The following is a 27,639-nucleotide window of genomic DNA, read 5'->3' on the forward strand; positions in this document are numbered from 1 at the left end:
ATGTCATTCTTTTTCCGGCGCGGTAGAGCGAGTAGGAGAAAAACGGTCAATGAGTGAGTGAGAGGGGAGAGGGAGTGGAGGGGAGGGGAGAGAGAGAGAAAAGGGAGGGGGAGGAGAGAGAGAAGGGAGGGAGGGGAGAGAGGGGAGAGAAGGGAGGGAGGGGGAGGAGAGAGGGAGGGGGAGGAGAGAGAGATGGGGAAGGGAAGGGAGGGGTCTGCAGGGTGGAGAGAGATGCTTGGGGCAGTGGGCTATCAGGTGCTCAGGGACTGGAGTCCTGTCCTCGGCACAGTTACCACACACACACACACACACACACACACACACGTGCCTTTATGTTGCATGTCCACGTTATGGAAGTCTTCACTTCTCCAGTTTATCCTTTATTGAAAATTATTGAAAATCAATGACTGTTAAACTATTACTTTGTGCCCACAGAAATGAACCCAGTGGGAAATGGGGTAGCTGGCACTGCCCTCATCGACCGCACCATACAGATGAGGAAGGAGGTGCAAGCCAGGAAGGTGATGCTGGTCTGGGGCTTGCTCAATGTAGGACTTGCTGGGATGGTCTATATGGAAATGTCAGTAGTTTTTCTTTGATTTCTATTTTGTTTCTGTTGTAGAATAAAATTGTATACCTTATGTTAGAAAGATGGAACTTACATTTCTGTGGTGCCTTTCTTGACCATAGGATGGCCCAAAGCACTTTGCACTGAAATACTTTTGAACTGCCAGCACTGTTGTAATGTGGGAAACACGGCAACCAATTTTTGCACAGCAAGCTCCCACAGACAACAGTGACTAAATATGTTTTAGCAATATATCTGCAAATTTCTAATTCTGACCTCTTCTGCATTTCTGATTTTAATTGCTCCACCAGTGGGGGCTGAGCCTCTACTAATCCCAAAGCTCTGGAATTCTCACCTTATACTTCTCTGTCTCACTACCACTCCCCATCCCTTTACAACACTCCTTAAAACCTACATGTTTGGGTCAAGCTTTTGGTCAACTGCCCTAGTATTCCCTTGTGTGGCTCAGTGTGAAATATTGCTTGTTAATCCTCCTGTGAAGTGCCTTGGGATATTTTGCTATGTTCATGTCTTGAGTTCAGGCATTTGATTTGTAGTTGATTGTATAATTTTTTTCTTTATTTTCATGTGAAGGTGTGTATGTTTATCATTTTAAAAAAAAATCTTATTCTGCAGGACAGGCAAATTGCTGAGCAAATTCTACAACATCAGCTACTGGCCCCTGTGGTATATCGGTGAGTACCTCTACCCTATCTGGTGATTGTGTCGCCCCTGTGGTATATCGGTGAGTACCTCTACCCTATCTGGTGATTGTGTCATCTCCCACAGGTTAATTGTGAGGGTGGCTGCTCTGGGATGACACTATGGGGGGAAAAAGAGGTCACAGCAGGTGACTAGGACAATCAGATGGGGGTGTTGCCTGCGTGTTGCAGACTGTTATCACTGCCACCTTGCTGGGATGCTTGGAACATCCCACAGAACTTTCCAGTGCCCCAGTTGGTTGCTGGTCCATTCTTGTTCTCACTTTCAGCCTCATCTTTGTGCTGAGGCCAATTGCGTGTCTTTTGTTTCTATTTTGTAGAATTTAGTTCAGAAGGAGGCCGTTTGGTCCATAGTGTCTATCCACACAGTCTCATTCCCCACCCTTTAACTATTTATTTTTCAAGGGTTTGTTTACTTCCCTTTTAAAGATTTTTCCCCCACTGTTTCTGTACAGCCATCCCCTGTCCTAATCTCTGTCTCCTTATAAACAGGTAGGCTCTGGTTACTGACTCACCTAGTGGAAATACCTCCCATATCCTTCACGCTGCTTTCTGATTATTCTTTCCACTGAGGGCAGCCACTGCTGAGAGCAGCCAACTCCACAATGAACATGAGCTCTATTTGAATCCTTCTGTGTATTTCAGCTTAAGAAAGAGTGAATATCTAAGCAGCCAGTACTACAGCATGAATCCTACACAATCACTGCCTAAATTTAATTTGGTCTTTTCCATTGCATATCTTTTAACTTTGCAATTTCTTTATTTTTGTTCCAGAGCTTGTGCTTGTCATCTTGTTTTGCTTGAATGCTCTATTTGATTTCTGGTGTTACTTCAGGAGTGCCGTGGTCCCAGCTAACCTGGCGATGACCCCACAGCAACAAACCCTACTGGGAATGATGAACCCAGGTAGGTTGGAGCACAGCAGTGGCGTGATGTGAGGAGAGAAAAAAACTTGTGTTTATGCAGCGGCTGTCGTTAATCCCAAAGTGTTTCACTGTTAAAATAAGACAGCTGGCCAAAATGGGATCTGTGAGAAGTCCTGCAGTGATCATTGCATGTTCAGGGGGTGGAGACCTGCAAAGCTGACCTCGGGACTGGGAAGAGGGAGTGATCTTCACTCTCCACCTCCGCACCCCCTCACTCCCCCAACTTTGCGGTGTATTTAAACCCATTGTCCTTTAACCCAGTAGAAGAGAATAATACCCAAAGAATAATATTCTCAAACATCTATCAGCTTGGTCTTCAAACATTACTCCATTTGGAACAATGTCCTCACTTCTCAAGTCTCTTGGTAACTGTAATATCTCATCCTTGATAATATCCTATTGAATCTACACTGCATTTTCTTCTCTTAGTTTTCTTCTTTTGTATCCATCCTATAATGAGCTAGCCAAAAGTATACACAACACTCCCAGTGCAATCTCACTGGAGTCTTAAACCAATCTAAAAAAAAATGTTGTCTTGCTTTTATAATCTCTGTTCCAGGTACTGAAACCAAGGAGGAAAGGAAGATTGTTGGGATGGGGTATTTTGGGTGGGAGTAGTGTAAGAAACACCACAGTGTTAAATTGGTTAAAGGATCAAGAAAACGAGATAAGAATGAGTTCAGCACACTGAGGGTACAGGGACGAGGGCGGGTTGAGACTTTTGAGTATTGGATTAAATGAGATGAAGGGCCAGAGCAACGCTCTTCAAAGTATGGAGATGAGAAAAGTCTCAACGGTGCGACAACAACTACTTGCATTTATATTGCACTTTTATTGTGGTAAAATAATAAGGCACCTCATAGGAGTTCTTAGAAAATAATTATTGACACCAAGCCATATAAAGTGATATTAAGACAACTGGGGTAACTTTTAAGAAGCAACCTAAAGGGATAGGCAGAAAGAGGTAGGCAGGAAATTCCAGGGTTTGGGGCCAGGAAACTGAAGACATGGCTGCTGTAGACAGAGCGATTAAAATCAGGACTGTGTTAAAGGCCCGGGATTGCAGATATCTTTGCGTGTTGCAGGAAGTTATAGAGAGGTGAGAGACCCTGGAGGGATTTGTGAACAGGATGAGAATTTTAAAATCGAGGCATTGCTAGACTGGGAGCCAGTGTAGGTCATCGACCGCAGGGTGATGGGTGGGCGGGACTAGGTGTGAATTAGGACATTAGTGGCAGAGTTTTGGATTAACTCAAGTTTATGGAGAGTTGAAGATGGGAGGCTAGCCAGGTCTGATGCTCAAGTAATTAATCTGTCAGAGCTCTTCTCTCCTCAGCGATACTGACCACTCCGCAGCAGAAGCCAGCCACCACATCCACCCCCAAGAGCTCCTCACCAGGCATTGCACAGGGACAGAGTGTCCTGTCCTACAGCCCTCAACGCCCGCTTGGCTCCTGCCCCAAGTTCAGCCCCAGCTGTATGACGGGATTTAGTCCAACCATGCAGACGCCTTCTCCGCCGGGGAGCGGATCCTTCCCATCTTCTGTGATGTACTCTCCTGGCAGCAGCTTCAATACGGTATTTGGGATGGAGATTTAAAATCTAACCATTGGCAGCAGTATTAAACCTTAACTGGTATCTCTTAAATCACTGTTACCGGATTGTAACTGTGAGGAAGCACAGCAACCAAATTGTGCATAGCAAGCTCCCATAATCACCAATGTAATGATAATCTGTTTTTGTGATATTGCTCAAGGGATAAATATTGAACAGGATATTGGGGATATCTCCCCTGCTCCTCTTCAACTAATGCCATGGCATCTTTTACAACCACCTGAGAGATCAGACGGGACCTCAGTTTAACACGTCATTTGAAAGACGGCACCTTTGACAGTGCAGCAGTCCCTCAGTACTCTATTGGATTGTCAGCGTTGGTTTATGTGCTCAAGCCCTAGAGTCTGACTTGACCCCACAACCTTCTCACTCCAAGGCAAGAGTGCTGCCCACTGAGTTGTGGTTGACACTGAGCAAGCCTTGCTGTTCTACCACCCTGCTGAATCCTGCCCAGTTCCACATTAGTTGATATGGGAGCAGCGCATCCCACCTGAAAAATAAAAATGAAGTTTCTCTTTAAATCCTTGGTGGTTTGCAGTGAATTAAAGGAGATGGTAGCCAAAGTGATTGTAAGAGGTTTTTTCTTTCATATTATGGTCAGGCTGGCTGTGTTCTGGCAGCAGGTGAGCATGATAACCTCTTTACCCTGACCTTTGCTGCCATATGTTCTCTTTAGTCATTTGCCCACCATTCCCATTTTTCTTGGCATTCCAATTCTATTAATAACACTGCCATCTGCTGCAGAGGTTCCAGGTTCCCTGCATTTTCAAAGTGCGTCAGTCTGAGCCAGAATGGCCTGTAATGACTACATGAGTTTATATCCACACAGACCAAGGAGTTTGCACTCCTGATCTGTGAGGAATTGGTTGATCTCATCTAATGTTGTATTTGCACTGTTCTGATCAGTGTGAGGATCATGGCTTAGTGAAGTGGCCAGGGCTGTGCTCCTGGTCACAATCTATTGGCCCTTGTTTAAAGTCTGCAGACAGTGGAATAGGATAACAGATTTGCCGATGATGATACCATTTGGAAAAACCCTTTGACGTACATTGGAGCACAACTTTGTTATAACTGTGGAAGTGTCAGGTCAGACCCTTCTCCCTTTAATCACTCCCATCCAAACCCCTTTACGTTTCAGATCTGCTTCAAGTTGAAATGTAGCAACAGCTTTGGAATTGATTGCATGTGATTCCACTCTACTCACTAGCCCTCTATATCCCCCTTGACTAAATTATTATATGCCTCACCGTCACAGAAGTGTATATTTGTTTTCAATTTGCGGTAGCTGCACTGATATGAAACTTGAAATTTTTTAAAAATTAGAATTACAAAAAAAACTCTGAAGTTTTCTGGTCAGAGAAACCAACAGAGGAATGTGATAGTGTGGTGTTTTTTTTTTTTGAAGACAGCACCTTTGTATTTTCAAGCCCTGTATGTTCATGTGATTATTGTTTCTATAGTTCTATGTTAAGCACATCATGTTAATAAAAGGGAATTATATTCTGAGGGTGTTAAGTGAGGGGCCAAGGCCCTCAGCGCAGGTCACCAAGGTTGAGAAGAGTATGACAGGTGACAAGGAGGAAAAGCCTCGCATTTAAATAGTGCCTTTCATGACCACAGGGCATCCCAAAGTCATTTACAGACAGCCAAGTACTTTTGAAGAGTGATCACTGTTGTAATATAGGTAATGAAGTAGGCAGTAGTGAGCTTGCAAAACAGCACTGTGATAATGACTGGATGATCTGTTTTGGGCGTTGGTTGAGGGATAAATATTTCTCATCATCCAGTAGGGGATTGGGATCTTTTTCCAGTTGAGAGGGCACACATGGACTCAATTTAACTTTGTATCTGCAAAAGCAGCAACTCCAGTGCAGCATTTCCTCCATTCTGCACTGGGAATATTACCATACATTATGTGCTCAAGGCTGGAGTGAGGTGAACCAAATTTGAATGGAGGTAAGTAGAGATGTGTTTAGGTGACTCCAAGTTTAGATTTTAAAAGCTTGATTGTTGCGGGGAAGTAGAGTGTTCCTCGGCTTTGAAGCCGTAGGAAAGAATGTTCGAGTAGTGATGAGCTTTGTTTTTGACACTGAGTGGGAGGAAGGGTGCGTAGGATGGTGTGTTTGAAACAAAGGTTGTGACAGACCTGGGAAAGGGGGAACCTTGCTAAGTTGGAGGCCAGAGACAATCGGGACTTAATCTTAAGTTAAAAGCAAAAAACTGTGGATGCTGGAAATCCAAAACAAAAACAAAAATACCTGGAAAAACTCAGCTGGTCTGGCAGTATCTGCGGAGACTTAATCTTTCCTATTTCCTGCAGGGCTCCCCCTTCAGTCCTGTTCAGAATTCGTGTTTGTACAGTAACAACGTTGGGACCACAGAGTGCTCCAGCCTGAGAGCTCGTTACCGATCTGCCCCTTCCGTGTACAATGCGCCCCTCACACGAGATGAGTGCGTGACCGATATGAAATCTCTGGAGAACTTCCTTCGCTCTGAAGAGGAGAAGCATGGCCGCAGTCAGCTGGGTTAGTTAAGGTTTGAGCTGTTCATCAGCTTCTATACTGTGATATAATCTGAACTATATGGCACAGGGAAGGAACCAGATACAGGGCCTCTTATGTATGGTAAGTCTCTATTTTAAATTGTTCTGCTTTAATATTGGGAAATAGGATTAATTAGGGCCCTCATTTGCCTTTTGTTTAAACTATGTTTCATGCCGGGTCTGACACAAAGTCACGTGACCCAATCAGATCCATTTTGGAGCAGCATCTCCTGCTCCCTGACACTGGTCACTGCCGAGAGGGAGGGTTGGCAAGCTGGAGGTAAGTAGAATGACTCAACAGATTTATATTTTAAAATTTATTTTATAAGTTATTTCATTTATGAATATAGGAATTTAGCAATGTAAAGCATTTCAACTAATAGGGTATAATGTTTTAACTTTTTTTGAGAAATCTTCTACGGAATCTCACCAACTTTTACATTGGTTATAATGGGAAAATCTGATATCATTTAAATCTGTTTCATTTAAAGTTGCACTTCTCAGGAATGCAACTGTAACGTTAAGCGAAGACTTACTGTACTGAGTTCACCAGGTTAGTTGGAGGAGGATTGCAATTGTTGATGTCTCTGGAATTTGGATGGGAGGCCAAAGAGAGATTTTCTTACCCGATAGCCATCTAGTGACCCCTCCTACGATGTGTATACATGGGCATTGGGTGAGCAAGAACAATTTAATTTGGAAGGCTAAGGGGAAAGAGTAGGGGGAGTGGGATTATAACTCTTTCAACAAAACGGCGCAGACACAATGGGCCAGATGGCCTCTTTGTGCTGTATGATCCTGTGAACAGGGTTGGGCTTGGCCAGAACTGATTTTCTTTGCTCTTTCCCAAACAGTTGGGACTATTGTTAAGTCAATGTCCAAGTTCACACATATATACGGGAGGAAGATTTGGTTTGAGTGAAGCCAAAACATGACACAGACCTTCAAAAGGAAGGGGAAAGCTAAGGGGAGTGGACAACTTTAATTTGAGAAAATCTCACTCTCTATTGCAAATTGAAAAGCTGTTTTCTGGTATTGAGGTGTGGGATGGAAGATGGGTAGGATGAACTACTTTTATGAACAGCTATTCAGAATGATCATTTGTTAAACAGACTTTCTGCCAAAAGCTCATTTGATCATTTCCCTGATGGATGAACTCAATTAAGTTGTGAGCAGCTGTCTGTCTAAGTCTGTGCTATTAGCCCCTCTGCCAGGATAACAGTGATGCCTTTTAGTTGGCCTCAGCAGTTCTAAGTTTGGGATTGGGTGAGTGGAATTGAGGTATCTGCTGGAAGTGTCTATCATTTGACTGAGAGTGGCTTCAAGCTTAGCTTTGCTGTGGTTGAATAACTTATCGAAGTGCTCTTGTGTAAATAATGATGAATAGTCACTTGCATGATGAAAGCTTTCCTCCAATCCCCCCACTGCCCCCCGCAATCCCCAACCATCCAGCAAAGAAGGGGCAAAGACTTGTTTCATACATTCAAATTGGAAGCGAAGAGGCACTCTGAACTTTAATCAGATTGAATACATCTATACATTTAAGGCTGTAATGTTTTAAGAATGAATACAGTGTCTAGACTGAGAAAGTGAAGCTGGACCTCAACTCTAAAGGATCAGTGATTGAAGATTTTTGAGATTGGATGATAAAGTTTCTGTCTCTGTTTTAATTGCTGAATGCTTTGCCTTTACTCGATGTGTGTACACACAGGAAGCCCCGAATGTACATCCAGCAGCAACAGTCCTACTTCCTTTTGGAACTATAGCCGTACCACAGGAGACTACGCGCAGTCACTGCGCAAGTTCCAGTACCAACTCGCCAGCCGTTCCCAGGCCCCCTCGGCCCACAAGGATGACACTGATCTGGGCTCCAAACTGCTCGCCGAAGAGGTGTGTTATAATTTCCACATGAGTCCTAACCCCACCGCCCTCTGTATCAAGATTCATTTAAAGGCATTGTTCCCATTCATTTTCTTTTATTAATCAGTTCCATATATGTAAATTGTGAATGTACAACTCTTCCAGTGACTCATTTGGTAGATGGTGGAGCAGGAGGAGGCCATTCAACCCTTTGGACCCTTACTGCAATGTATTAAATTGTGGTTAATCTGTGCCTCAACTCCATTTACCTGCTTTAGCTCCATATTCCTTGGTACCCTTGCCTAACAAAAATCTATCAATCTCAGTCTTGTTTAGTAATTAATGGGGAGAGGGTTAGAGAAGAAAATAGAAAGTGAAATGGAAGGGTACTGAATGAAGTACTATACTAATTGTGGGGTTTTCTAGCTCACCACTCAGCCGGTTAAGACAGCGAATTGCTGAACCATACAGAGACCCCACATTGGAGCCCTGACCAGCGCAAAGGGGCAGGAGGTGGGCAACAATTGAGGTCCGCGTCCCAGGTTACATAGGCAGCTGGGCAATCCTTGTACTCCTGATTTCCACCCAGCAACCTTTGCGGGAGAGTGAGGGTGTCTGGACCCCTCATGCAGATGGGGCTTGACCATAATGATACTGTCTCCCCCAAGCTCCCTGAAAAAGACTGGAGAAGGCTTTGGAATTGTCACCTAGCGGGGAGCTGTCGGGGACAAGATGAGAGGGTAGGAAATCAGTATGAGGAGGGATTGACCAAGATTCGAAAGTTGCCCTTCATGCTTTGCAGGTATGGATCAGGCTGAATATGAGTCGACAGCAGTTGGACCTTCTCGATTCCTGGACAGCCAACCTGAGGAATGTAAGTAACCATTCACAGCACCCTGCTATTCCGTGGTTCACTCGTTGGGAGCTTGCTGTTCTTGTTAGGCCTCAGCAGCAATCCCATTAAGTTTTAAGTGACAAGATCCTTAATCTAGTTTGGCACAATTCATCCTGTCCACCACACCAACTCCACCATGCTCCCAGCACAGCACCAAGCTGCACTTAAAGAAGCCTAGTTCAACAATGACATAATGAGCTTGGGTAGGGGTCTGAGCAAGTGCAACCTGTAGTCTAATATAGTCCCCACCACCTATAGTGGGTGTAAATGAGATTTGTTGCTATACATGATGGTAAAACCAAAGAAGCAAAGTAATCAACTTCTGTTTATATTTATAAAGTACAGAAAATCTCCTTAGCAATAGCCTCTCAGGCTACTATTGAGCCCAGAATTCACATCACAATTTCAGTTTAACCAGGTGTAAACAACTGATTGAAACCAGTTGAAGAACTAGCTTTGCCTGAAATCAACAGAGCCTTTGAAATTGGTCAGTACTTTACCTGAAATAGCTGGCAACCTATCTAAGTTACAGTGGCATCTTTGTGATTGCCTCTGGGGCTGGCAGTGATGGCCAATGGTTAATGCCATTTACTCAATATAGGCAACACCTATGATGAGCACAGATGGTGTTGGTGGTAACTGTAACTGGATCTACAATGTATACGATATACAGTATATACTGGAAACTGAACTGTACTAGTTATATAAATACTGTGGCTACAAGAGCAGGCCACATTCTGTGGCGAGTAACTCACCTCCTGACTCCCCAAAGCCCATCCACCATCTACAAAGCATAAGTCAGGAGTGTGATGGAATACTTCCCATTTGCCTGGATGCGGACAGCTCCAACAACACTCAGGAAACTTGACACCATCCAGGACAAAGCAACCTGCTTGATTGGCACCCCATCCACAAACATTCACTCCTCCACCACCAACCCACAGTGGCATCAATGTGTACCATCTCCAAGATGCACTATGGAAACTCACCAAGCCTCCTTAGACAGCACCTTCCAAACCCATGAACACTACCATCTAGAAGGACAAGGGCAGCATGGGAGCACCACCATCTAGTAAGTTCCCCTCCAAGCCACTCACCATTCTGGCTTGGAAATATATTGCTGTTCCTTCACTGTTGCTGGGTCAAAATCCTGGAACTCCCTCCCTAACAGCATTGTGAGTGTACCTACATCACACGGACTGCAACGGTTCAAGAAGGCAGCTCACCACCACCTTCTCGAGGGTAATTAGGGATAGGAAACAAATGCTGGCTGAGTCAGCATCGCCCACATCCCACGAATGAAGTTTTAGAAATTGTGCCTCATCCGGGGTGGTGGTGGGGGGGTGGGGTGGGTGGACACAAAATCTCAACCACTCCCCACCAACCTTGGTTAAAGGTTCCTCTTCCTGTTTCTGCTGTTTTGAGTGCTGATAGGGAAATTAGAATGTCAAGACTTGGGCAGCTTCCCAATGCTTGTGAGCTGGCAGCATTCCTGATGTGGAGAACAGATTGTAGGGCAGAGGAAGCAACGGCCTGGAAAAGAACAAAAGCAGAAGAAAGTGTAATCAGGCTCTTCTACAATCCCCCCCTAGAACACCTGCGCAGGATACAAGAAATAACTCATGACCTGATTCGGTATTCCCCCTCTGCATGACGATCCCTGTCCTCTGTCCCCCAATGTTTTAATACTGTTCTGATTTCTGCTCCTATGGAACAATGGCGTCAATGATTTCATCCAGAAGGCAACAGAGTTGTGGTGCATTTACCCTAATTCACTGTCTTTCCTTATTAACGTCCTAATATTTAACTTCTGTCTACTTCTATCAACACATGCAGTAAGTTATTAGAAGTACATAGTTTCTAGTTACTGTTGCAGACCTGGATATAAACAGTGAATTCACAAGGAGTCCTCCTTCCCTGAGCCCTGCACTCAGTGAAGAATTAAAAGTAGTTCCTGGTGATGAAAATTATTTTGTGTCATTGAATATGGGAAGTGCACTTGATAACGGAGGGTTTGCTCTGCCATTTTGTTGCCATTGACTGCTTTTATCCTTTCATACCAGTTCCATGATTTTTCTCCATATCTTGTATATTTCCTAAATGTGTCTCCTTTTTAAACACTGCACCAGTGGCTTTCTGGGGCAGGTCATTCCACATTTGATTAATGTTGTGCAGAAATATTTACTGGATTCACTTGTAACTGACTTGGTTCAGACTCTTAAGATTGTGCCCTCTTGTATCTTATCTGAATGTAGTGGATCAACGAGACCATTTTGAATCGTTTGGTCAAAGAGATTGACAGTGTGAACACACAGCTAAGGAGACTAGGGTGTCCGGAGCTGCAAGTGGGAGGTATGTATATTGTATAAGGACTTAGCAACACCCATGGCTTGCCATCTTTAAGCAGCAAGTAGTTGAACCACACCAGTCAAGAAGATCCCAGGGTCAATTCCCAGTCTGTGCTGATTTTATTGATGCTGACCAGGATGGTCGTAGTGGGTGCTAAGATTGTCCTCAATGTCCTGTGGGTTTTGAAGGGGTGTGTGGGAGGGAGCATTAACTTCCTAAGTAGATTACTCCACATATTTGCCCAATATGTGATAGATGTGTAACTGTGTAAATGCCCGCATATAGTATCACTGTTTGGAATAGAGCAGAGTAAAGAGTTTGTGTCTGCACTCAAGAGGGAAGGCTGATAGGGCCCCTGTTCAGCAAACCCCCACCCCTTATTGACTTTCCTGATTCCCTGTGGAACAGTCAAAATGACTAGTTGAACTGTAGGGCTTTGGAATTGTGTGAATGTGTCTTGCTGCTCTTTGCACTTGGTGTGGGGATTCCCAGGTGTGTGCTGTATCTCACTGCTCTCTGATACTCGGTGTAGGGATTTCCAGGTGTGTGCTGTATCTCACTGCTCTCTGACACACTTGATGTTACAACAGTGATACAGGACCTTTGGATTTGAGAATTTATTTGTGTGGTATCCTAAGTAAACTCCAGTGGTTGACTAGAGTTGCTCTTTGCTTTTTCAGAGACCAGTATCAGCAGCCTAAGGCAAGCTGCTCTAGTCCGAGCTCCCCAGATTCCAACACTCAACATAGTTGTCCAGTATTTGGACATCACTTCAAACCAAGAGTACCTGGTGGAGAGGATCAAAGGTGAGTGTTTCCATTTAATCTGCTGTTCACAATTCAAGTGGACATAGTATGAAATTTCAGGCTCATAAAGTTAAACACTAAAATCCCGGTGACTGGATCACGTCAGAACCATCGACATTGACTGAGTCTTAAGGGGATGAGATGGTGTAGTGGGTTAATGTGCTGAGGTGTGGTGTTGAATGTAGGCTAAACCTATAAGATGAAAGTTCACTTTAACTCTCTCTTCTCCCCATTTCCACTATGAGGGCTCATTAATTAGTTTTGGGATCTCTACAGCTCCTTGCTATCGTGTTGGATCCACAGCATTAAACTGACCATCTGAGTCTGAGAAGCAATGAGATGTTTGGGGTGGGAAATGTCACAAATATGCAGTTGTTGGGGTGAAGGGGACAAGAGATGGAATTTAGACACGTTGAACGGAATAAAAGAAGATTTAATGATGCATCCGGCTGTTATACCTGCCATCGAAATGCTTGATGCTACCTTTGGGTGCACCAATGGAAAATAATTATTTCCTTAGCACCAGCACCCCTATCCTGAGCACAAATGTTTGGGAAAAATTAGTTGTGGAGGGCAAGGAATTGATAATGAATGAGGAGCCTTCAGCCATCTACTTTGGTTGTTAGTCATCTGCAACAAAGTTCAGGGTTCCCATTAAGTGGCTTGGTTTGTTGCAGAGCTTGCCCACGGTGGTTGTATGAGCTCCTTCCGATGGAATGGAGGAGGAGAGTACAAGTCCAGGAAATGGGATACTGACCTTCCCACAGATTCAGCGGTGAGTACCAAAGCAAGAAGCGAGCAAAGCTTTTCTTGGGCATGTTTAGCATCTTATCACTTAGTCTCCTTATGTGTATATATTAATTCCTGGAACTTGGCAACAAATGGGTGCATGAGTACCCACCTTGTTTACACCTTGTCTAATAGGTTCCCCCCCCCCCACCCTCTCAGCTTCTGACTGAGACAGGAAGCTCACTGTTTTGGAGGGATGGGAGGGGTTGGGGACTGTGATTGAACTGGTGGCTTCATTGATGTGTATCATCCCATTCACTGAGGCATCCAATGGATGTGCAGGTGATAACATACAAGTATAGCAACATCATGCATTCGTGTAATGCCTTCAATGTCTCAAGGTTTTTCACAAGTAGAGATAGGGAATGCAGAACTCAGCCATGGAGGGAAAGATTAGGAGGGATGCCTCGAAGGTTAGAGTTGGACGTTGAGAAAGTTTAAAAAGGAAGCAAGGGAAGTGAAGAAGTGTAGAAATTTGTGGAAAGAGCTTTGGTGAATTGGGCTGAGGCGTCTGGAGACTGCTGCGAATTCTAGGGTGAAAGGAAGAGTCAGAGGAGCAAATGGTGTGGCACTGGGTGTAAAACTGGAGGAATTTGCAAAGACACTAGGGTAATTCTGTGGATGATTTTAAAAATGAGGCTCACTGATTGTGTACTTGTACTTTGTATTATGCTCCACTTGAGCTTCTAAACAATCATAGACCAGTTGGACCTAATGACCTGTTTTGCTGCTGTACATTGTATGTAAGATCCAGTTATTAAAGAAAGAGCTTGCCCTTTTATAGTACTTTTCTCCACCTCGACATCCCAACGCACTATACAGCCAATGAAGTAACTTTGAAGTGTAATCACTGTTGTAACATAGGGAGATGCAGCAGCTAATTTACACACAGCAAGCTCCCACAAATAGCAATTAAATAAACGACTGGATTATTTCTTTGTGATGTTGGCTGAGGGACCACAGGAGAACTCTCCTGCTGTTTTTTTGACATAGCACCATGGAATTTTTTTACATCCATACAAGAAGGCGAAGGATTTTAATTTAACATCTGATCCAAAAGGTAGCACTTCCTACCATGTAGCACTCCCTCAGTACTGATATTGAAGTGCTGGCTGGCACTGTGTTCAAGCCTTTGGATTGGGTATTGAGTCCACAACCTTCTGTCTCAGGTGGGAAAGCTATGTCTGAGCTAAGGCCAAATGGCAGTGTTGTAAGTCCATTGGATAGTTTGGTGTACCCTCGACTCAAAAGTACAATAACAAAGTGACCAGTTCAATCCCAGTTGTGTCCACAAAGTTTTTCCACTGAAGAACAGGATTTTTCGATTTAGTTTGAGTTTGAGTCTCATTAATTATTTCTTTATTTGCTTTCAATCTCACTTTATTTAACTAGAATTGTACGGCTTTATATTGTTAATTGACTTGAACTGGGGCAAGTAACTGCTTTACAGTCGGCACTTAAGACCAGGGCTAAGGGTGGTGAGTTTGGGGGAGGAAGTATCAGCCAATATTCCTGCTCCAATTCACTGTTCATTGAATTCTGCTGGAAGGATGTAGATATCTGTTGGAGCCCTAGGCACAGATGTATTAGAATCATAATGGGAATGAGAGAAACTGGGGTTGTTCTCCTTCAAGCCAAGACAGTCAAAGGAGAGATTTAACAGAGGTGTCAAAATCATTAGGGATTTTGATGGGAAAAGAAACTGTTTCGCCTGACAGGATGGATGACCAGAGGGCACAAATTCAGGATAATTGGGAGAAGAATCAGAGGGGAGATTGGGGTGGAGGGAATTTACTCAGCGAGTTGCTTTGATCAGGAAGCAGATTCAATGGTAACTTTCAAAAGGGAATTGGATAAATACTTGAATAATTTGCAGGGCCATCGGGAAAGAGCTGGGCGAGTGTGGCAAACTCAGACAGCTCTTCCGATGAGTGGGCACCAGTGTGATGTGCCAAATGATTATCTTCTGGATTGTGTAATTTTGTTAACAAGCGTTTCCAGTTGGGTTGCTGGGAAGCAGGCAGCTGCAACCCTGACTGATTTCCTCAGGTCGACTCTCACCGTACAGACCCGACTGAAAATCCAAGACCTTCCTGGTGTCTGTGTCGCCTCTCCTTGTTGGATAAACCCACGCTATTGGAGGGGAACTCATGCAGTCCACAGTGTCAGCTTTACTGTGTCACAACCATTTAAAAGATATTTTCTTAAAGCGAGCTAAGAATTCATGTGTATGTGTATAGCCCCCTTTTAATTTGAGTAGTTCAAATTAAAAATAACAGCAGACAAACTTTAGTCTTAAACGAGATAAAGGTTAGTTTATTACAAAAAGCACTGCGGAAAGTTAAAAGTGATAGTTATTAGCTAAAATGCAGACAAAAGAAATAAAGATACTTAAAGTTGAGATTTCAAATCCGTCTTCTTGAGATATCATTACAGGCTCGTTGTTTGAATTTTTTATTTCCTCCTTTTGGAAGTGAAGTTGAAACTTGAGGTTTGGTTTAGCAGCTGTGATGGCTTCTGTAGCTGAAGAGTTGGAGTATGCGTTTGCAGCTAGACTCACCAAGCAGAACAGGAATAGGTCCTGGGAGTGAGTGGAGGTTCCTGTTTTCACTTTTATCGTACTCTTGACAGCCTGATTTAGTACAGCAACCCGATAGCTGCTTCTGGAATCCTTCCTCAGTGTCTCCCTGTTGAGAAGCGGTTTCTGTTTCAAGGTGTCACTCTCATGATGTTCAAGATGGCTGTGCACAAAATGGCTGTTCGCAGCCAGACTTTATGTAGCTCCAAAACTTATATTGGCTGCCACCCCAGACTGTTGAGTGATGCTTCCATATCAGGTATTGGGTTAGTCTGGGGGCATAGTCCCATCCATTGTCTTTTTAGCTGAGGTAATTAACCTTTTAAAAGTCTCAGCCATTAACTTCAATACTTACCATTATCCTGGGTTTGAGGAGGTAAGGAAGAGCTATTCAGTCCTCCACAGAAGCCACAAAGATTTTCTGTTTCCACTGGTGGAAATGTGAATTAAATTTCAAATGTCTTCACGTGTCCGGATATGTCTACTTGCAGTCCGCTTGGAGCTTTCTGGGAGCTTGACCACATTGCAGTGGAAAAGGTCAGGTGACCTTTGGCAGTAATCCTTAAGGATTCTTGTGTCCATTTATAAAGGAAGATTAGCTCTTTACAAAATTTATAATATCACAATTACACGTTCGTGACAATTTTATCAACATATTCTGTACTCCTAACTCGCGGTAGTATTCTGCGCCGCATAGGGAAAATGGTGCAACCCTCTCATACATTCTCTGATTTCTTTATTTCAGATTATAATGCATATGTTCTGCACATATCTTGACTCCAGGCTGCCTCCACACCCCAAGTACCCTGATGGGAAAACATTCACCTCCCAACATTTCATTCAAACTCCAGATAAACCAGGTATTTATCTATAGCTGGCACCTGTATACCAGCAACACTGCAGGTTGCACTTTTGGATAATAATTGTGATGTTTCCAGCTGTACCATTGCATGGAATGACAGAGAACAGCACAGAAACAGGCCATTTGGTAACAGCGAGCTTATGTAATGTGCAGCTGTTGTAACTGTTGCTATGTAGACAAAAATGGCAGCAATTTTTGCACACAGTTTGATCCCACAAGTAGCACTGGGTTGAATGGTGAGTCAGTTTTTGTTTTGAGGGAGGAACTTAGGCCATGACATCAGGAAAACTGTTTTGATTTAGTGCAAAAGGATCTTTTAACAACTGAATGTAAGAAAAGATTTTGATTCAAAGTCAGATGCGAAAGATGGCACCTCCATCTTACAGTGCAGCGCTCCCTCAGTACTGCAGTGAGGTGTCAGCCTGGATCATGTGCTTAGACCCTACAATGGGCTTTAGTCTCGGGGGTGCAATTGAGCCCACCTGAACCTGTGCGTAGTTAGTGATTAACGATAGTTTCCCACTGTACTTTAGCTTGTGTTGTTAAAGATTTGGCTAGCTATTCAGTTTTGGCTAATTTTTCTCTGGTTCCTAATTCTGTTTGCAGACACCACGAATGAGCATTTGTTCTGTATACACCAAAGCAACATCAATCCCCCACACTACCAGCTCATCTACCACGGGCAGACATATAACTTGCCAAAGGTACCCAAAGGAAAAGTCTCCTTCTGACTTAATTTTATTATTTCTTTTCTTCTTTTGAACCCTGTCTAGGTGATGCAATGAATGAAACAATAACTTGCATTTATATGGTGACCATCCCATCCTGTATCTCCTCAGTCACTTCAAAACCAATGAATTGTTTTTTACTCTAGGGAAATGTGGCAGTCAGCGTATGCACTGTAGGATTCCACAAGTAGCAATCTAGTGAATGACTGGTTAATGTTGACTTGGACACCAGGAGGAATTGCTGCTATTCTTGGTGCCACACAGACAGACTGGGCCTCTTGTTAACAGAGGTCCCTCAATGTTACACAGAAGTGTCAGCCTGGATTATGTACTCAAGTGTGTTGCACAACCTTCGTAACTCAGGCAGCATGCTACTCCTGAGCCTCAAACCTCCATGGTGAAACCTCAGATTGTTAGAGGAATGAAACTGCTGTTACCAAAGATTAGACAGAAAGACTTGTGTTTAAGTAGCACTTTGTGACCTCTGGACATGCCAAAGCACTTTACAGCCCCTGAAGCACTTTTGAAATGTTGTAACTTCTGTAAAGAAGGAAATTTTTGCATGCAGCAAGGTTCCACAAACAGTGTGATAATGATCAAATAATCCATTTTATGTTTTATTTGGGGATAAATATTGGTCAGGACATCGGGGAGAGCTCCCAGCTCCTCTTGGAAATAGTGTCACAAGAACTTTTTACATCCACCAGAAGGGACAGTCAAAGTCTAAATTTAACGTATCATCTGAAAGATGGGATTCAACTAAGTGTTCCAACTTGAAATAATCTTCTTTCATTTTGCAGGACAGGAGTAACATGTTTCACACCATCCTGATGTTTTTGTACATAATTAAAACAAAGGAGTCGGGAATGCTGGGGTACGTGGTTATTTTCAGACTTTCCTAACAAACACTTCGCTGATGGATTTCTCCTGTAATCATTAGCAATGAAGACAGATAATTTGGAGTTTTTGGGTCTGATTTGTTATCTTTCTCATCACATTCTAAAAGATGATCACTTGCAATCGATCAAAAAATAGAAATCTCCATTCCAAACTTCCTGATTTTCCCAACTAAAACTTCCGACCTCCCACTGAAAGGGGGAAGTGATGTGTAGCTGACTGCCTCTGCCTCAGTCCCTGTGCCAAGCTCTCTCCTAGGACTGAAGACCAGCTCCCAGCAATCCTGTGAACAATGCCAGGGGAGATGTGCGTGATGATGATCCTGGAACCAGTGCAGTTCCACTTTGGGAAGTTTTGGGTTCCTGGTCTCTTTCCCCCCACCCCCCAACCCACCCATCCCAGTCCAAAGCATGAGGTGTTTGCATGCAGCATATTGATGGCCTGGATAGGAAGGTCACATGCACTGCACCAGTGCCCCTTATTACTTAACCCACTGAAGGTTTTCTTAAACCCCTTGAAGATGGTCGTGTTTCTCAGCACCTCGATGTAACTGAGCTATTTGTTCGGGTTGGGGGTGTGGGTTTAGCCCCAGTTTTCTGCTTCCCCTCTCCTGTTCCCCTTCCTTCCACAGGCTCTTTACCTTTTGTTCAGGATTCAGAATTATACTGTAAATAAAAGGGCAGGTTGCACAAATTTGGCTTGCTTTCCCTTGAATGGTTTAGGAGGTTCAGGTGATCTAGTCGAGATTTTTAAAACGAAGAAAAGATCATGTGTGATATGTACTGAGAAGTTATTTCTTCTGATGTGGGAATCCTGAACAAGGAGCATAATCTTTACATTAGATCTAAGCCAGTCAGGAGGGAACTCGGGAAGTACTTCTTTACAGAAAGGGTAGGGAATATCTGAAATGCTGTCCCCCAAAGACTGTGGATGTTGAACAATTGGAAGTTCCAACACTGAAATCAGCAGGTTTTTAAGTATATTGAGTGTTATGGATTAATGATGGGTAAGTGGACTGGAGGTACAGGTCAGCTATGATCTAACAGAATGGTAGAACAGACTTTAGGGGCTGAATGGCTTCCTTCTGTTCCCATGTACCTCAGGCATATTGCTGTGGGTTTTGGTACCGCTCCCAGGCACTGCAGTTGAGTGGTTGTTCTTTGAGAGCTGAGCAGTGCCTGTTGATGGTATATTCAAATGGAAGGAGGCATTGCAGCTAAACTGCCCTGCAGTGACACTAATACACATGGACCTGCCAGATTGGGGGAATGAAGAGGTGAGAGGGTAATCGTTGGTTAGCCGTTGGGATTGTGTCCCCTCACTAGCCAGGCTGTTTGTAACGCTCCACAGAGCCACCCATCTAAGATCAGCTGATTCAGCATGGACCAGTGATAAAGCTTGGGGTTTTCTTGTCTGTGTGGGACACTGTGCAACACTGGGAGGAACATTTACCTAATGAGCCACCAGATGGCGCTCTGGTGGCTGTTGAATTGGTTTGGATCTGTCTTTCCATAAAGTACTTCTGTTCAGTCAGTCATTCTGTTTAAATAAATAGTTAAGTTTGTCCCTTTGTATAACTTGGCAGCAAGGAAGAACTGTAAGAAAGAAAGACAGGCATTCATTTCTGTTCTTCATGTCCTGTCTTGCAACCAATGAGTACTTTTCAGATGCAGTGACCAATTTGTGCTCCCACCATCAGCAAATGCATTGAAGTATCAGCTTAGCTAAAGTAATAATATGTAGAGTAATAAATTCCCACAGCCTAAAGTATAAATGATCCAAGTAGGGTCAGTCAGTGGCTCTTGGGAATCCCTGATGTCATCAGCTTTCTCTATGGATTTATTGGTGTTTCCCATGGTTTATAGTAAACTAATGAAACACGTTTTCTGCAAAGGTTTCTGATGGCCCTACAGAAGACCAGGCAGCATGTCCTTGTACTTCAGGGATGACTAGTAGTCTGCCCTTATTTGCAGGGGGTGTGTAAATATTAGTACCAAGCTCCCCCATTCAATAAGATGTGAAACATGATGCCCTAGAATGTTTTCCAGCAACCCTTGTGTTGCAAAACCAGCCCTTACCCAAAGGGGGAAGACTGTTCCTGAGACAGCTGGGGGGGATAAGTAACCTGAAGTCAAACACTGAAAAACATGTTTATAAAACACCGCCCCTCCCCCCCCATTTAAAAATTTAAATGATTATATATGTTATCCTTTTTGAAATAAATATTAGAATGCAATCTGCATGAACAGTGTATATTTAATCTAATTATTTATTTCCTTTTACAGGAGGGTGAATCTGGGCTTGTCTGGAGTGAATGTTCTGTGGATTTTTGGAGAATAAGGAACAATTGCCAGGAAATGTAACTCCACAACATTTGTATTTGATTCGTGCAGAAACTGAACAGATTCCACATTTTAGCCCCTCAGCTCATTCCCCCTGCCCCCTTCCCCCAAATTCTTTTCCCTTTGATCTTTCTCATACAACCAGCTGACTGAGAAATGTGGGACTCTGGAACAGAAACTCTGAAGCCGACCTTGTGATTTTTTTTCTGTAACTCTGCCATCACTCTGTGCTCACTGAGAATCTGGCTGCAGTGCAGCTGCTTCACTACTGAAAGACCTATTTTTCTCTTTTTTAAAACAAAGACTTTTTTCCATCTCCCAGTGTTTGAAGAGAAGGACTTCTTTTATACTCTCCAATGAAAGTGTGTACACTTTTCACGATCTTCATTGCATTGTGTGTGAGGCAGCAAAATGCTGCTGCATTTGCTGTGAAAGACCAGCATTAATTCCTGTCAGCATTGTGGTATTTCTGTTTTGGGATTGTCCAAAGGTGAGAGAGGGTGACATAATTTGTGTTTTCTTTTCTGATGCTGTTCTGAGGACACAGACACTTCATTGATGCCTCATATTGCTGGAATAATGGCACGCACAGCTGTGCTCTCTTGGTCATCTCTTTAATTTTGCCCCCTTTTAAATTGGTGGTGTCAATGAGCCTTTTATTTGGAGTTTAAAGGTACTCTGAGCAGCCTGGTTGTAAAGTACTGCAGGAATAATTTGGGCTGTTAGACAGGCTGTCAAGACACAACTATCTCCATTAAAAATTGCCTGAGAATAAAAATAGGTGAAAATGAAAAGCTGATGGGCTTTCACTCGGTAGGGGAAGGAGATGGATTATGGCAAATAATTAGCTCTGGTATCAGTCCATATTGTGAGGGTCCTTTCAATTGATTTTAATATGGGCTGCCTCAGTCTGCCTCCCACTGGGCCTGGGCTGATAGCACAGAGCTCATCCTCCCCAGTTCAAGGAAATTGGTTTTGTAAGGAGTGGTCCATCAGACATAACTGTGACCCCCAGGGAGAGAGCTTTTCTCTGAAGCCAGCCTAGGAAGTACTGGGCCCTGCTGTGCATGGCTACATTGGAGCACTATCACTCACCCTTCAGTGACAAATGCACCATTTCTTTTTCATGTTATTCTGAGCAAGTTCTGCTGACTCAAATATGTTTTGTATTGTTTTGATTGTGATCCAAGATCTTAATCAGTTGCTGTAAGTTAGAGCTTTGTATGTATTTTAACTTTATTTTAATACGCCAAGCTATTGACAACTAGGACAGTTTTGAGAGTCAGTTAAGGGGTACATTAAAGCGAGCTGCTCTATTTAAATAAAGCATCTTGTACCCTTCCCTCCTCTCCATCCTGAGCTCCACTTCCCCAAATACCAGAAGCCCTCCAGTACCTCACCTCTGACCATTTCTTCAGGTGTGTATGTTGGGATATTTGACTGCATGGGGTAGTGCAACAGAGGCCAAACGCAGCCAATTTTCCAGCAGGACCAACTAAATGCGGAGCAGGAGAAGGAACTTGTGACCTTGTTGTAGCTCTCCGCTCTGGGGTCCCTCAATAGCTCAACTTATTGAATGACTGAGCTGCACAGACCAGGAAGTTTCTTCCCCCCACACCCTGCCTCCATTCAGTTCCCCAGACTCTGCTAATTTTTGCTGGACAGGCAGCATGTGGTTACGGCCAGGGGTCCCATTGTGGAGGTGAGTGAGCATGAACGGTATTGGGTACTACAGTAACTGCTCAGTCCCATGGGTGAATGGCCACTTGAAAAAGGTACTAGAAGGAGACTGATGTCTGTGGAACTTACATCAGCAGGAGTTGATGCTCTCAGGCATATTGAATGGCATTTGATAATCTCATTCGGAGAGGCTGTGGAATGGGCCATTGTGGAATATGGAAAAAGATCTCTAGTGTGAAAGGGGGCACACTTTTGAGATTGGGGCTGAGGAATGTGGTAGACAGGTGTAAAACTCTTATCGATGCAGTTCCCAAGGGGGCCCTATACACAACTTTTCTGTGCATCTAACTATGAAGTAACTCAGCCTGGGGCCATGAAAATGTTTTATTTGATACTGATACGCATTTGTCTTGAAGAGACCTCTGCTATTTTTATAAAGTGAGATGCCGGTGGTTACAGTTTACTGAGGTGTGGGATCTATTTTGATTTGTGGAGCACTGCAGATTCAGTTTGAAATTCTGCAGTCTGATTGGGAACTATCATGACCTCTCCTGTAACTATCCAACAGATTTGTAATAATTTATAGATATTTACACCCTTGGTTTCCTTGTCCATTTTTGTGCTCAGCAGTTTCCTTTCATCCAGCATTTGATTCAAGCCAGCCCTAAACAGCGCACAGCAAAGGGATATGTCTACATATGGCAGGGAATAGCACTAGACAGAAGAGTAAAAACATAAGGCAAAGTAACATTGGCTAACAACTGCTTGCTGGCAATCAATAATACATCATTAAATGGACATGGGAGAAACTATTGGAGGGCTGCTGGGGAGGAAGAATGGATATTTCTCGCCCAGTTTGGTATGCAGTGCTGGATTTAGAACATCAACATTCCAGAAACAGAATACTCATTGAAATGGAGTCTGACCAAGGATTCTGGCCAATTATTGACAAATGCAGTGTGGGAAGTCCAGCTCTCGAACTAAAAATGTAATAATAGATCTTGGAACAATTCCTGTCATTGCAGTTTCATCCCTGGCTCACTCCCAATCAAGATATTCTGACCTCGCTCTTTAGCTATATTGGGCACAAGAGAAAGGTTCAATTAACTGGACACAAGTGCACAGCTTCTTACACAGTAATTCTCTACTTAATGTTTTGACACCATTGAGATGCCATTCTATACTGTTTAGCCTTTGATAGGTCCAATATTTGAGAGCGAAACATTTCTATGTCTAACCCCCGAAACCAATTCTACAGTGGTGTGAAAAATCAACACTTGCTACATTCAGTCGCTGCTGAGCATCACTATAGATTGCAATGATCAAATATTCCCCAGGGTGATGTTACCCATTGATAGCAGCAAGCTAATGGTTTTCTTCCTCTTCTGTTTTCCATTCTTCTCTCGAAAGTGTTGACTCTGTGCTGGAGTACAGTTCTTGGGAAGTGAAACACCTATACTGTAACTAGCCAATGTGGCTGCTGTTAATTTGTGAACTTGAGTTTGAATATCAACAGACTTGGACACAGATCCCGATCCCATCCTCTTGTGAAAGTGCTGGGAAATGATTGCGAACAGGAGATTTGGACGATTTTCCCTTTCGGCTAGTTGTAGTAGTGCCTTTGAGGCTAGTAAACTCTCACCTACTGGAGTTCAATAGTAGGGATAGAATCACAGAATAGTTACAGTGCAGAGGCTTGGCCTGTCAAGCCTGTGCCAGTTCTCTGCAAGAGCAACTTAGCTAGTTTGACTGCTAATTATTTTCTGTAAGCCTGCAAATTTTTGTTCCTTCAGCTGCTTATTCAATTCCCTTTTGAAAGCCACAATTGAATCTACTTCCGCCACCCTCGAGCAGCGCATTCCTGATTAAAACAACTCACTGAATAAAAATGTTTTATCCTCATATAGCCTCAGGTTCTTTTACCAATCATTTTAAATCAGTAGTCTCTGGTTCTCGGCCCTTCTGTCCATGGGAACTATTTCTCATTACTTAATCTTCCTAGACCCTTGGTGATTTTGAATAGTCTTATCAAATCCGTCCTCTACCTCTTTAAGGAGAACAAGCCCAGCTTCTCGATCTATCACATAACCGAAGCCCCTAGTTTCGTGAAAACATTCCTGTAAATACTCTGCACCCTTTCTTAAGCTATATCTTTCCTAAAGTGGGCACAATCCTCCAATTGATGCTGAACTAGTGTTTTGTAAAGGTTCATCTTAAGTTCCTTGCTTTTGTACTCTATGTCCTTACGAAGCACAGGATCCTGTGTGACTTTTAACCACTGTCAACCTGCCCTGCTCCCTTCAATAATTTGTGCATGTATATCCCCAGGTCTATCTGCTCTCGCACCTCCCTTTAAGAATATGCCCTTTATTTAATATTGCCTCTCTATGTTCTTCCTATCAAAATATACCTTCACATTTCTTTGCATGTACTTTCATCTACCACTTGTCTGTCCTCTTGGAGCTTATCACTATCCTCTTTAGGAGGATAGTTGAATTCTGGACAATGCATGATGAGAGAATGTACCAGGTCTAGATAATTTGGTGCTTTGAATCATTCTAATTCAACTAATGCTGCACATGGTTTAATGGCGAAAACATGTTTTTAAAAAAAAGTTGCATTTATATAGCTTGCTATTGAGGACATTGAAAAGTTCTTTACAACCAATGAGTTACTGTTGGTGCAATCACTGTCATTATATAGGTAGACATGGCAGCCGGTTTACACAGCATGGTCAGCCATTAATATCAGCCATTAATTTGTTCTTGGTATGGGTTAGGGGAGGAATATAGGGAAGGATGTAAAGTAAAATTTCCTTTGCTTTCAGGGAACCTTATACATCTGAGCAAGCAGATGTTCAATATCTTAACTGAAAAGCAATACCTCTTTAGCACTATCTCAATATTGTACCAAAGTATCAGCTTACATTACACCCTCCAGTCTGTAGTAGGGTTTGAAGCCATGAGCTACTGACTGGGAGATGGGACTGCCAGCAACAGAACCAAGGGGAAGAGTGTCCTACAGTCAGCATTGCGGTGAAGCAGTCTGGGAAAAGTGTCCTACAATCAGCATTGCGGTGAAGCAGTCTGGGAATAGTGCTGCTGGAGGATCATCAACTCGGTAAAGACGCTCTTTGGTCTGCCTGAAATTTGTTGGTGGTCCAATGCAAAGAGTTGTCCCCGACCGAGTGTTGGAGACTGGCACATTCTAAGTTTCAGGACTACGTGCTGAGGGACGCACTAAAGCTTGGGGGAGCTGCCGCAAAGGCGCAATGGGAAAAGGTCACTGTCTAAGACGTTTCTGCCAAAGTGCACCAAGGGGCTGGGAATTGCATAGACCCCTTGGGCTGTATGACTCTCAAAGATGGTATGTAGTGAATACTAAATGTATTATAATTGTATTGAAGCCCCTCAGAGTGCAACATGATGTATGTCGATAACTCCAATACCATTGCAGTGCGACTGTAATGACCATATTGAAATAACTAATATTTATTGATTGTATTGAAGCACCTCGTGATCAATGTGGAAAAGTTGAATCTGATTGCACTGTTTGTGATGGCCATTTAGAAATGTTTTGTAATGTTCTTTCAGATATTTTATGAATAAAGTATATTCTTCCAAAAATAAAGAGTGACATCACAAGACAACGCGAGAGAGTGGTGGAGAGGTCAGAACCAGTGTGAGTGTGGGAAAGCTTCAAAAGTGACGTCAGCACAAAGGGTGAGAGCTGATTGGTGAGTAGTGGTAAGTGTTTCTCTCCAGTTTTTTTTTTTCTCCAGTTTGAAATAGGTTAAGCTAAGGAAAGGTAAAGGTTCTAGCTTTTATTTAAAGTATATAAATAATGATTTTACTGTATTTAACTTAAAGTAAGGGTTTTTTTTTTCAACTAGAGGCAGGGCAGCTCAGTCCCATGTTATGTACCGCGTGCAACATGTGGGAAGTCCTAGACGCTCCTTGCGCTCTGACCAGGTGTGCAGGAAGTGCCAGCAGCTGCAGCTACTTGAGCTCTGAGTTTCCGAGCTTGAGTGGCAGTTGGAGGCACTGGAGTGCATCCGTGAGGCTGAGAGTTTCGTGGATAACACGTTTTTACACCTTCCAGACTCACTTGCTCTCTCTTCTAATTTTGGCTGTTCATCTCCCCCTGCTGAACCTACTCTCAGGATCTCATCCCCCTGCCAAGTTAGTTTAAACCTTCCCCAACAGCACTAGCAAACCTCCCTGCAAGGATGTGGGTCCCATTCTAGTTCAGATGCAACACGTCTGCCTTGTACAGCTCCCACCGCCCCCAGAAACGGTCCCAATATCACAGAAATCTAAAGCTCTCTCTCCTGCACCAACTCTCCAGCCACACATTCATCCCACAGCTTATGGAAGTACAGACAGAGAGGGAATGGTTGACCATCAGACAGAAGAAAGGTGTTAGACAGGTAGTCAGGAAATCTGCAGGATGCATTTTGCCCGAGAACCATTTTTCTATTCTGGAAAATGGTGAGAATGATGGTTCCTCTGGGGAGTGCAACCACACTCATGGCACTGAGTTGCTCAGCTACACGGTGGGGAGGGGGTGCTGGGGGTGGGGGGGGAGGAAAAAGAGGGTAAGAGAAATAGTGGTAGGAGACTTGATAGTAAGGGGAACAGACAGACGTTTCTGCGGCTGTGGATGTGACTCCAAGATGGTATGTTGCCTCCCTGGTGCCAAGATCAAGGATGTCACTGAACGACTGCAGGGCATTCTAAAGGGGGAGGGCAAACAGACAGATGTCGTGGTACATATTGGTACCAACGACATAGGTAGAAAGAAGGATGAGGTCCTGCAAGCAGACTTTAGGGAGCTAGGAAACAGATTAAAAAACCACCTCAAAGGTAGTAATCTCTGGACTACTTCCAGTGCCATGCGCTAGTGAGTATAAAAATAGGTTAGTCCAGATGAATGTGTGGCTGGAGAGATAGTGCAGGAGAGAGGGCTTTAGATTTCTGTGATACTGGGACTGTTTCTGGGGGCGGTGGGAGCTGTACAAGGTGGACGTGTTGCATCTGAACTAGAATGGGACCCACATCCTTGCGGGGAGGTTTGCTAGTGCTGTTGGGGAAGGTTTAAACTAACTTGGCAGGGGGATGAGATCCTGAGAGTAGGTTCAGCAGGGGGAGATGAACAGCCAAAATTAGAAGAGAGAGCAAGTGAGTCTGGAAGGTATAGAAATTATAGGCCAGTTAAGGCACAAGAGAGTTTGGCGAAGTTGGATGGTATTTATTTTAATGCAAGGAGTCTGACGAATAAGGCAGATGTGTTAAGGGCACAAATTAACACATGGAAGTATGATGTCATTGCTATCACAGAGTCATGGTTGAGAGAGGGGCAGGATTGGCAGCTCAATTTTCCAGGATATAGGGTCTTCAGGAGAGACAGGGAAGGAGGTAAGAGAGGGGGGATATCACAATATCAATTACAGCAGTAAGAAGGGATGACATTTTAGAAGGC

The 27,639-nt window shown here is 43.5% G+C and overlaps 1 protein-coding gene across 4 annotated transcripts; it reads left to right on the forward strand.

The window, feature by feature from the left end:
- Positions 1–24,060, forward strand: tmem209 (transmembrane protein 209). Of its 4 annotated transcripts, none has more exons than XM_041202962.1 (15): positions 1–53; positions 436–580; positions 1,205–1,263; positions 2,065–2,196; positions 3,553–3,794; positions 6,151–6,355; positions 8,084–8,262; positions 9,035–9,106; positions 11,383–11,479; positions 12,157–12,282; positions 12,960–13,057; positions 16,395–16,509; positions 17,118–17,215; positions 18,040–18,113; positions 20,422–24,060. In XM_041202962.1, the coding sequence occupies exons 1-15, from the start codon at positions 50–52 to the stop codon at positions 20,474–20,476; spliced, it is 1,701 nt and encodes a 566-aa protein (XP_041058896.1). In that variant the 5' UTR covers positions 1–49; the 3' UTR covers positions 20,477–24,060. The 4 variants fall into 4 exon arrangements, 3 of the variants coding, with proteins under 3 accessions (XP_041058896.1, XP_041058897.1, XP_041058898.1); XM_041202963.1 differs by having other exon boundaries at positions 23–53; positions 436–521; positions 2,126–2,196; XR_005944859.1 differs by lacking the exon at positions 17,118–17,215 and having other exon boundaries at positions 23–53.
- The last annotated feature ends 3,579 nt before the right edge of the window (positions 24,061–27,639 follow it).

The sequence above is a fragment of the Carcharodon carcharias genome, chromosome 13, assembly GCF_017639515.1.
Source record: "Carcharodon carcharias isolate sCarCar2 chromosome 13, sCarCar2.pri, whole genome shotgun sequence".
Lineage (NCBI taxonomy): Eukaryota > Metazoa > Chordata > Chondrichthyes > Lamniformes > Lamnidae > Carcharodon > Carcharodon carcharias.

Bases quoted from the DNA above. Each gene is read 5' to 3' on its own strand.
- tmem209 (XM_041202962.1), top strand. The intron at 2,197-3,552 runs GTAGGTTGGAGC...TTCTCTCCTCAG, and splicing joins ACTGGGAATGATGAACCCAG to CGATACTGACCACTCCGCAG. The intron at 16,510-17,117 runs GTATTTATCTAT...TTCTGTTTGCAG, and splicing joins TCAAACTCCAGATAAACCAG to ACACCACGAATGAGCATTTG.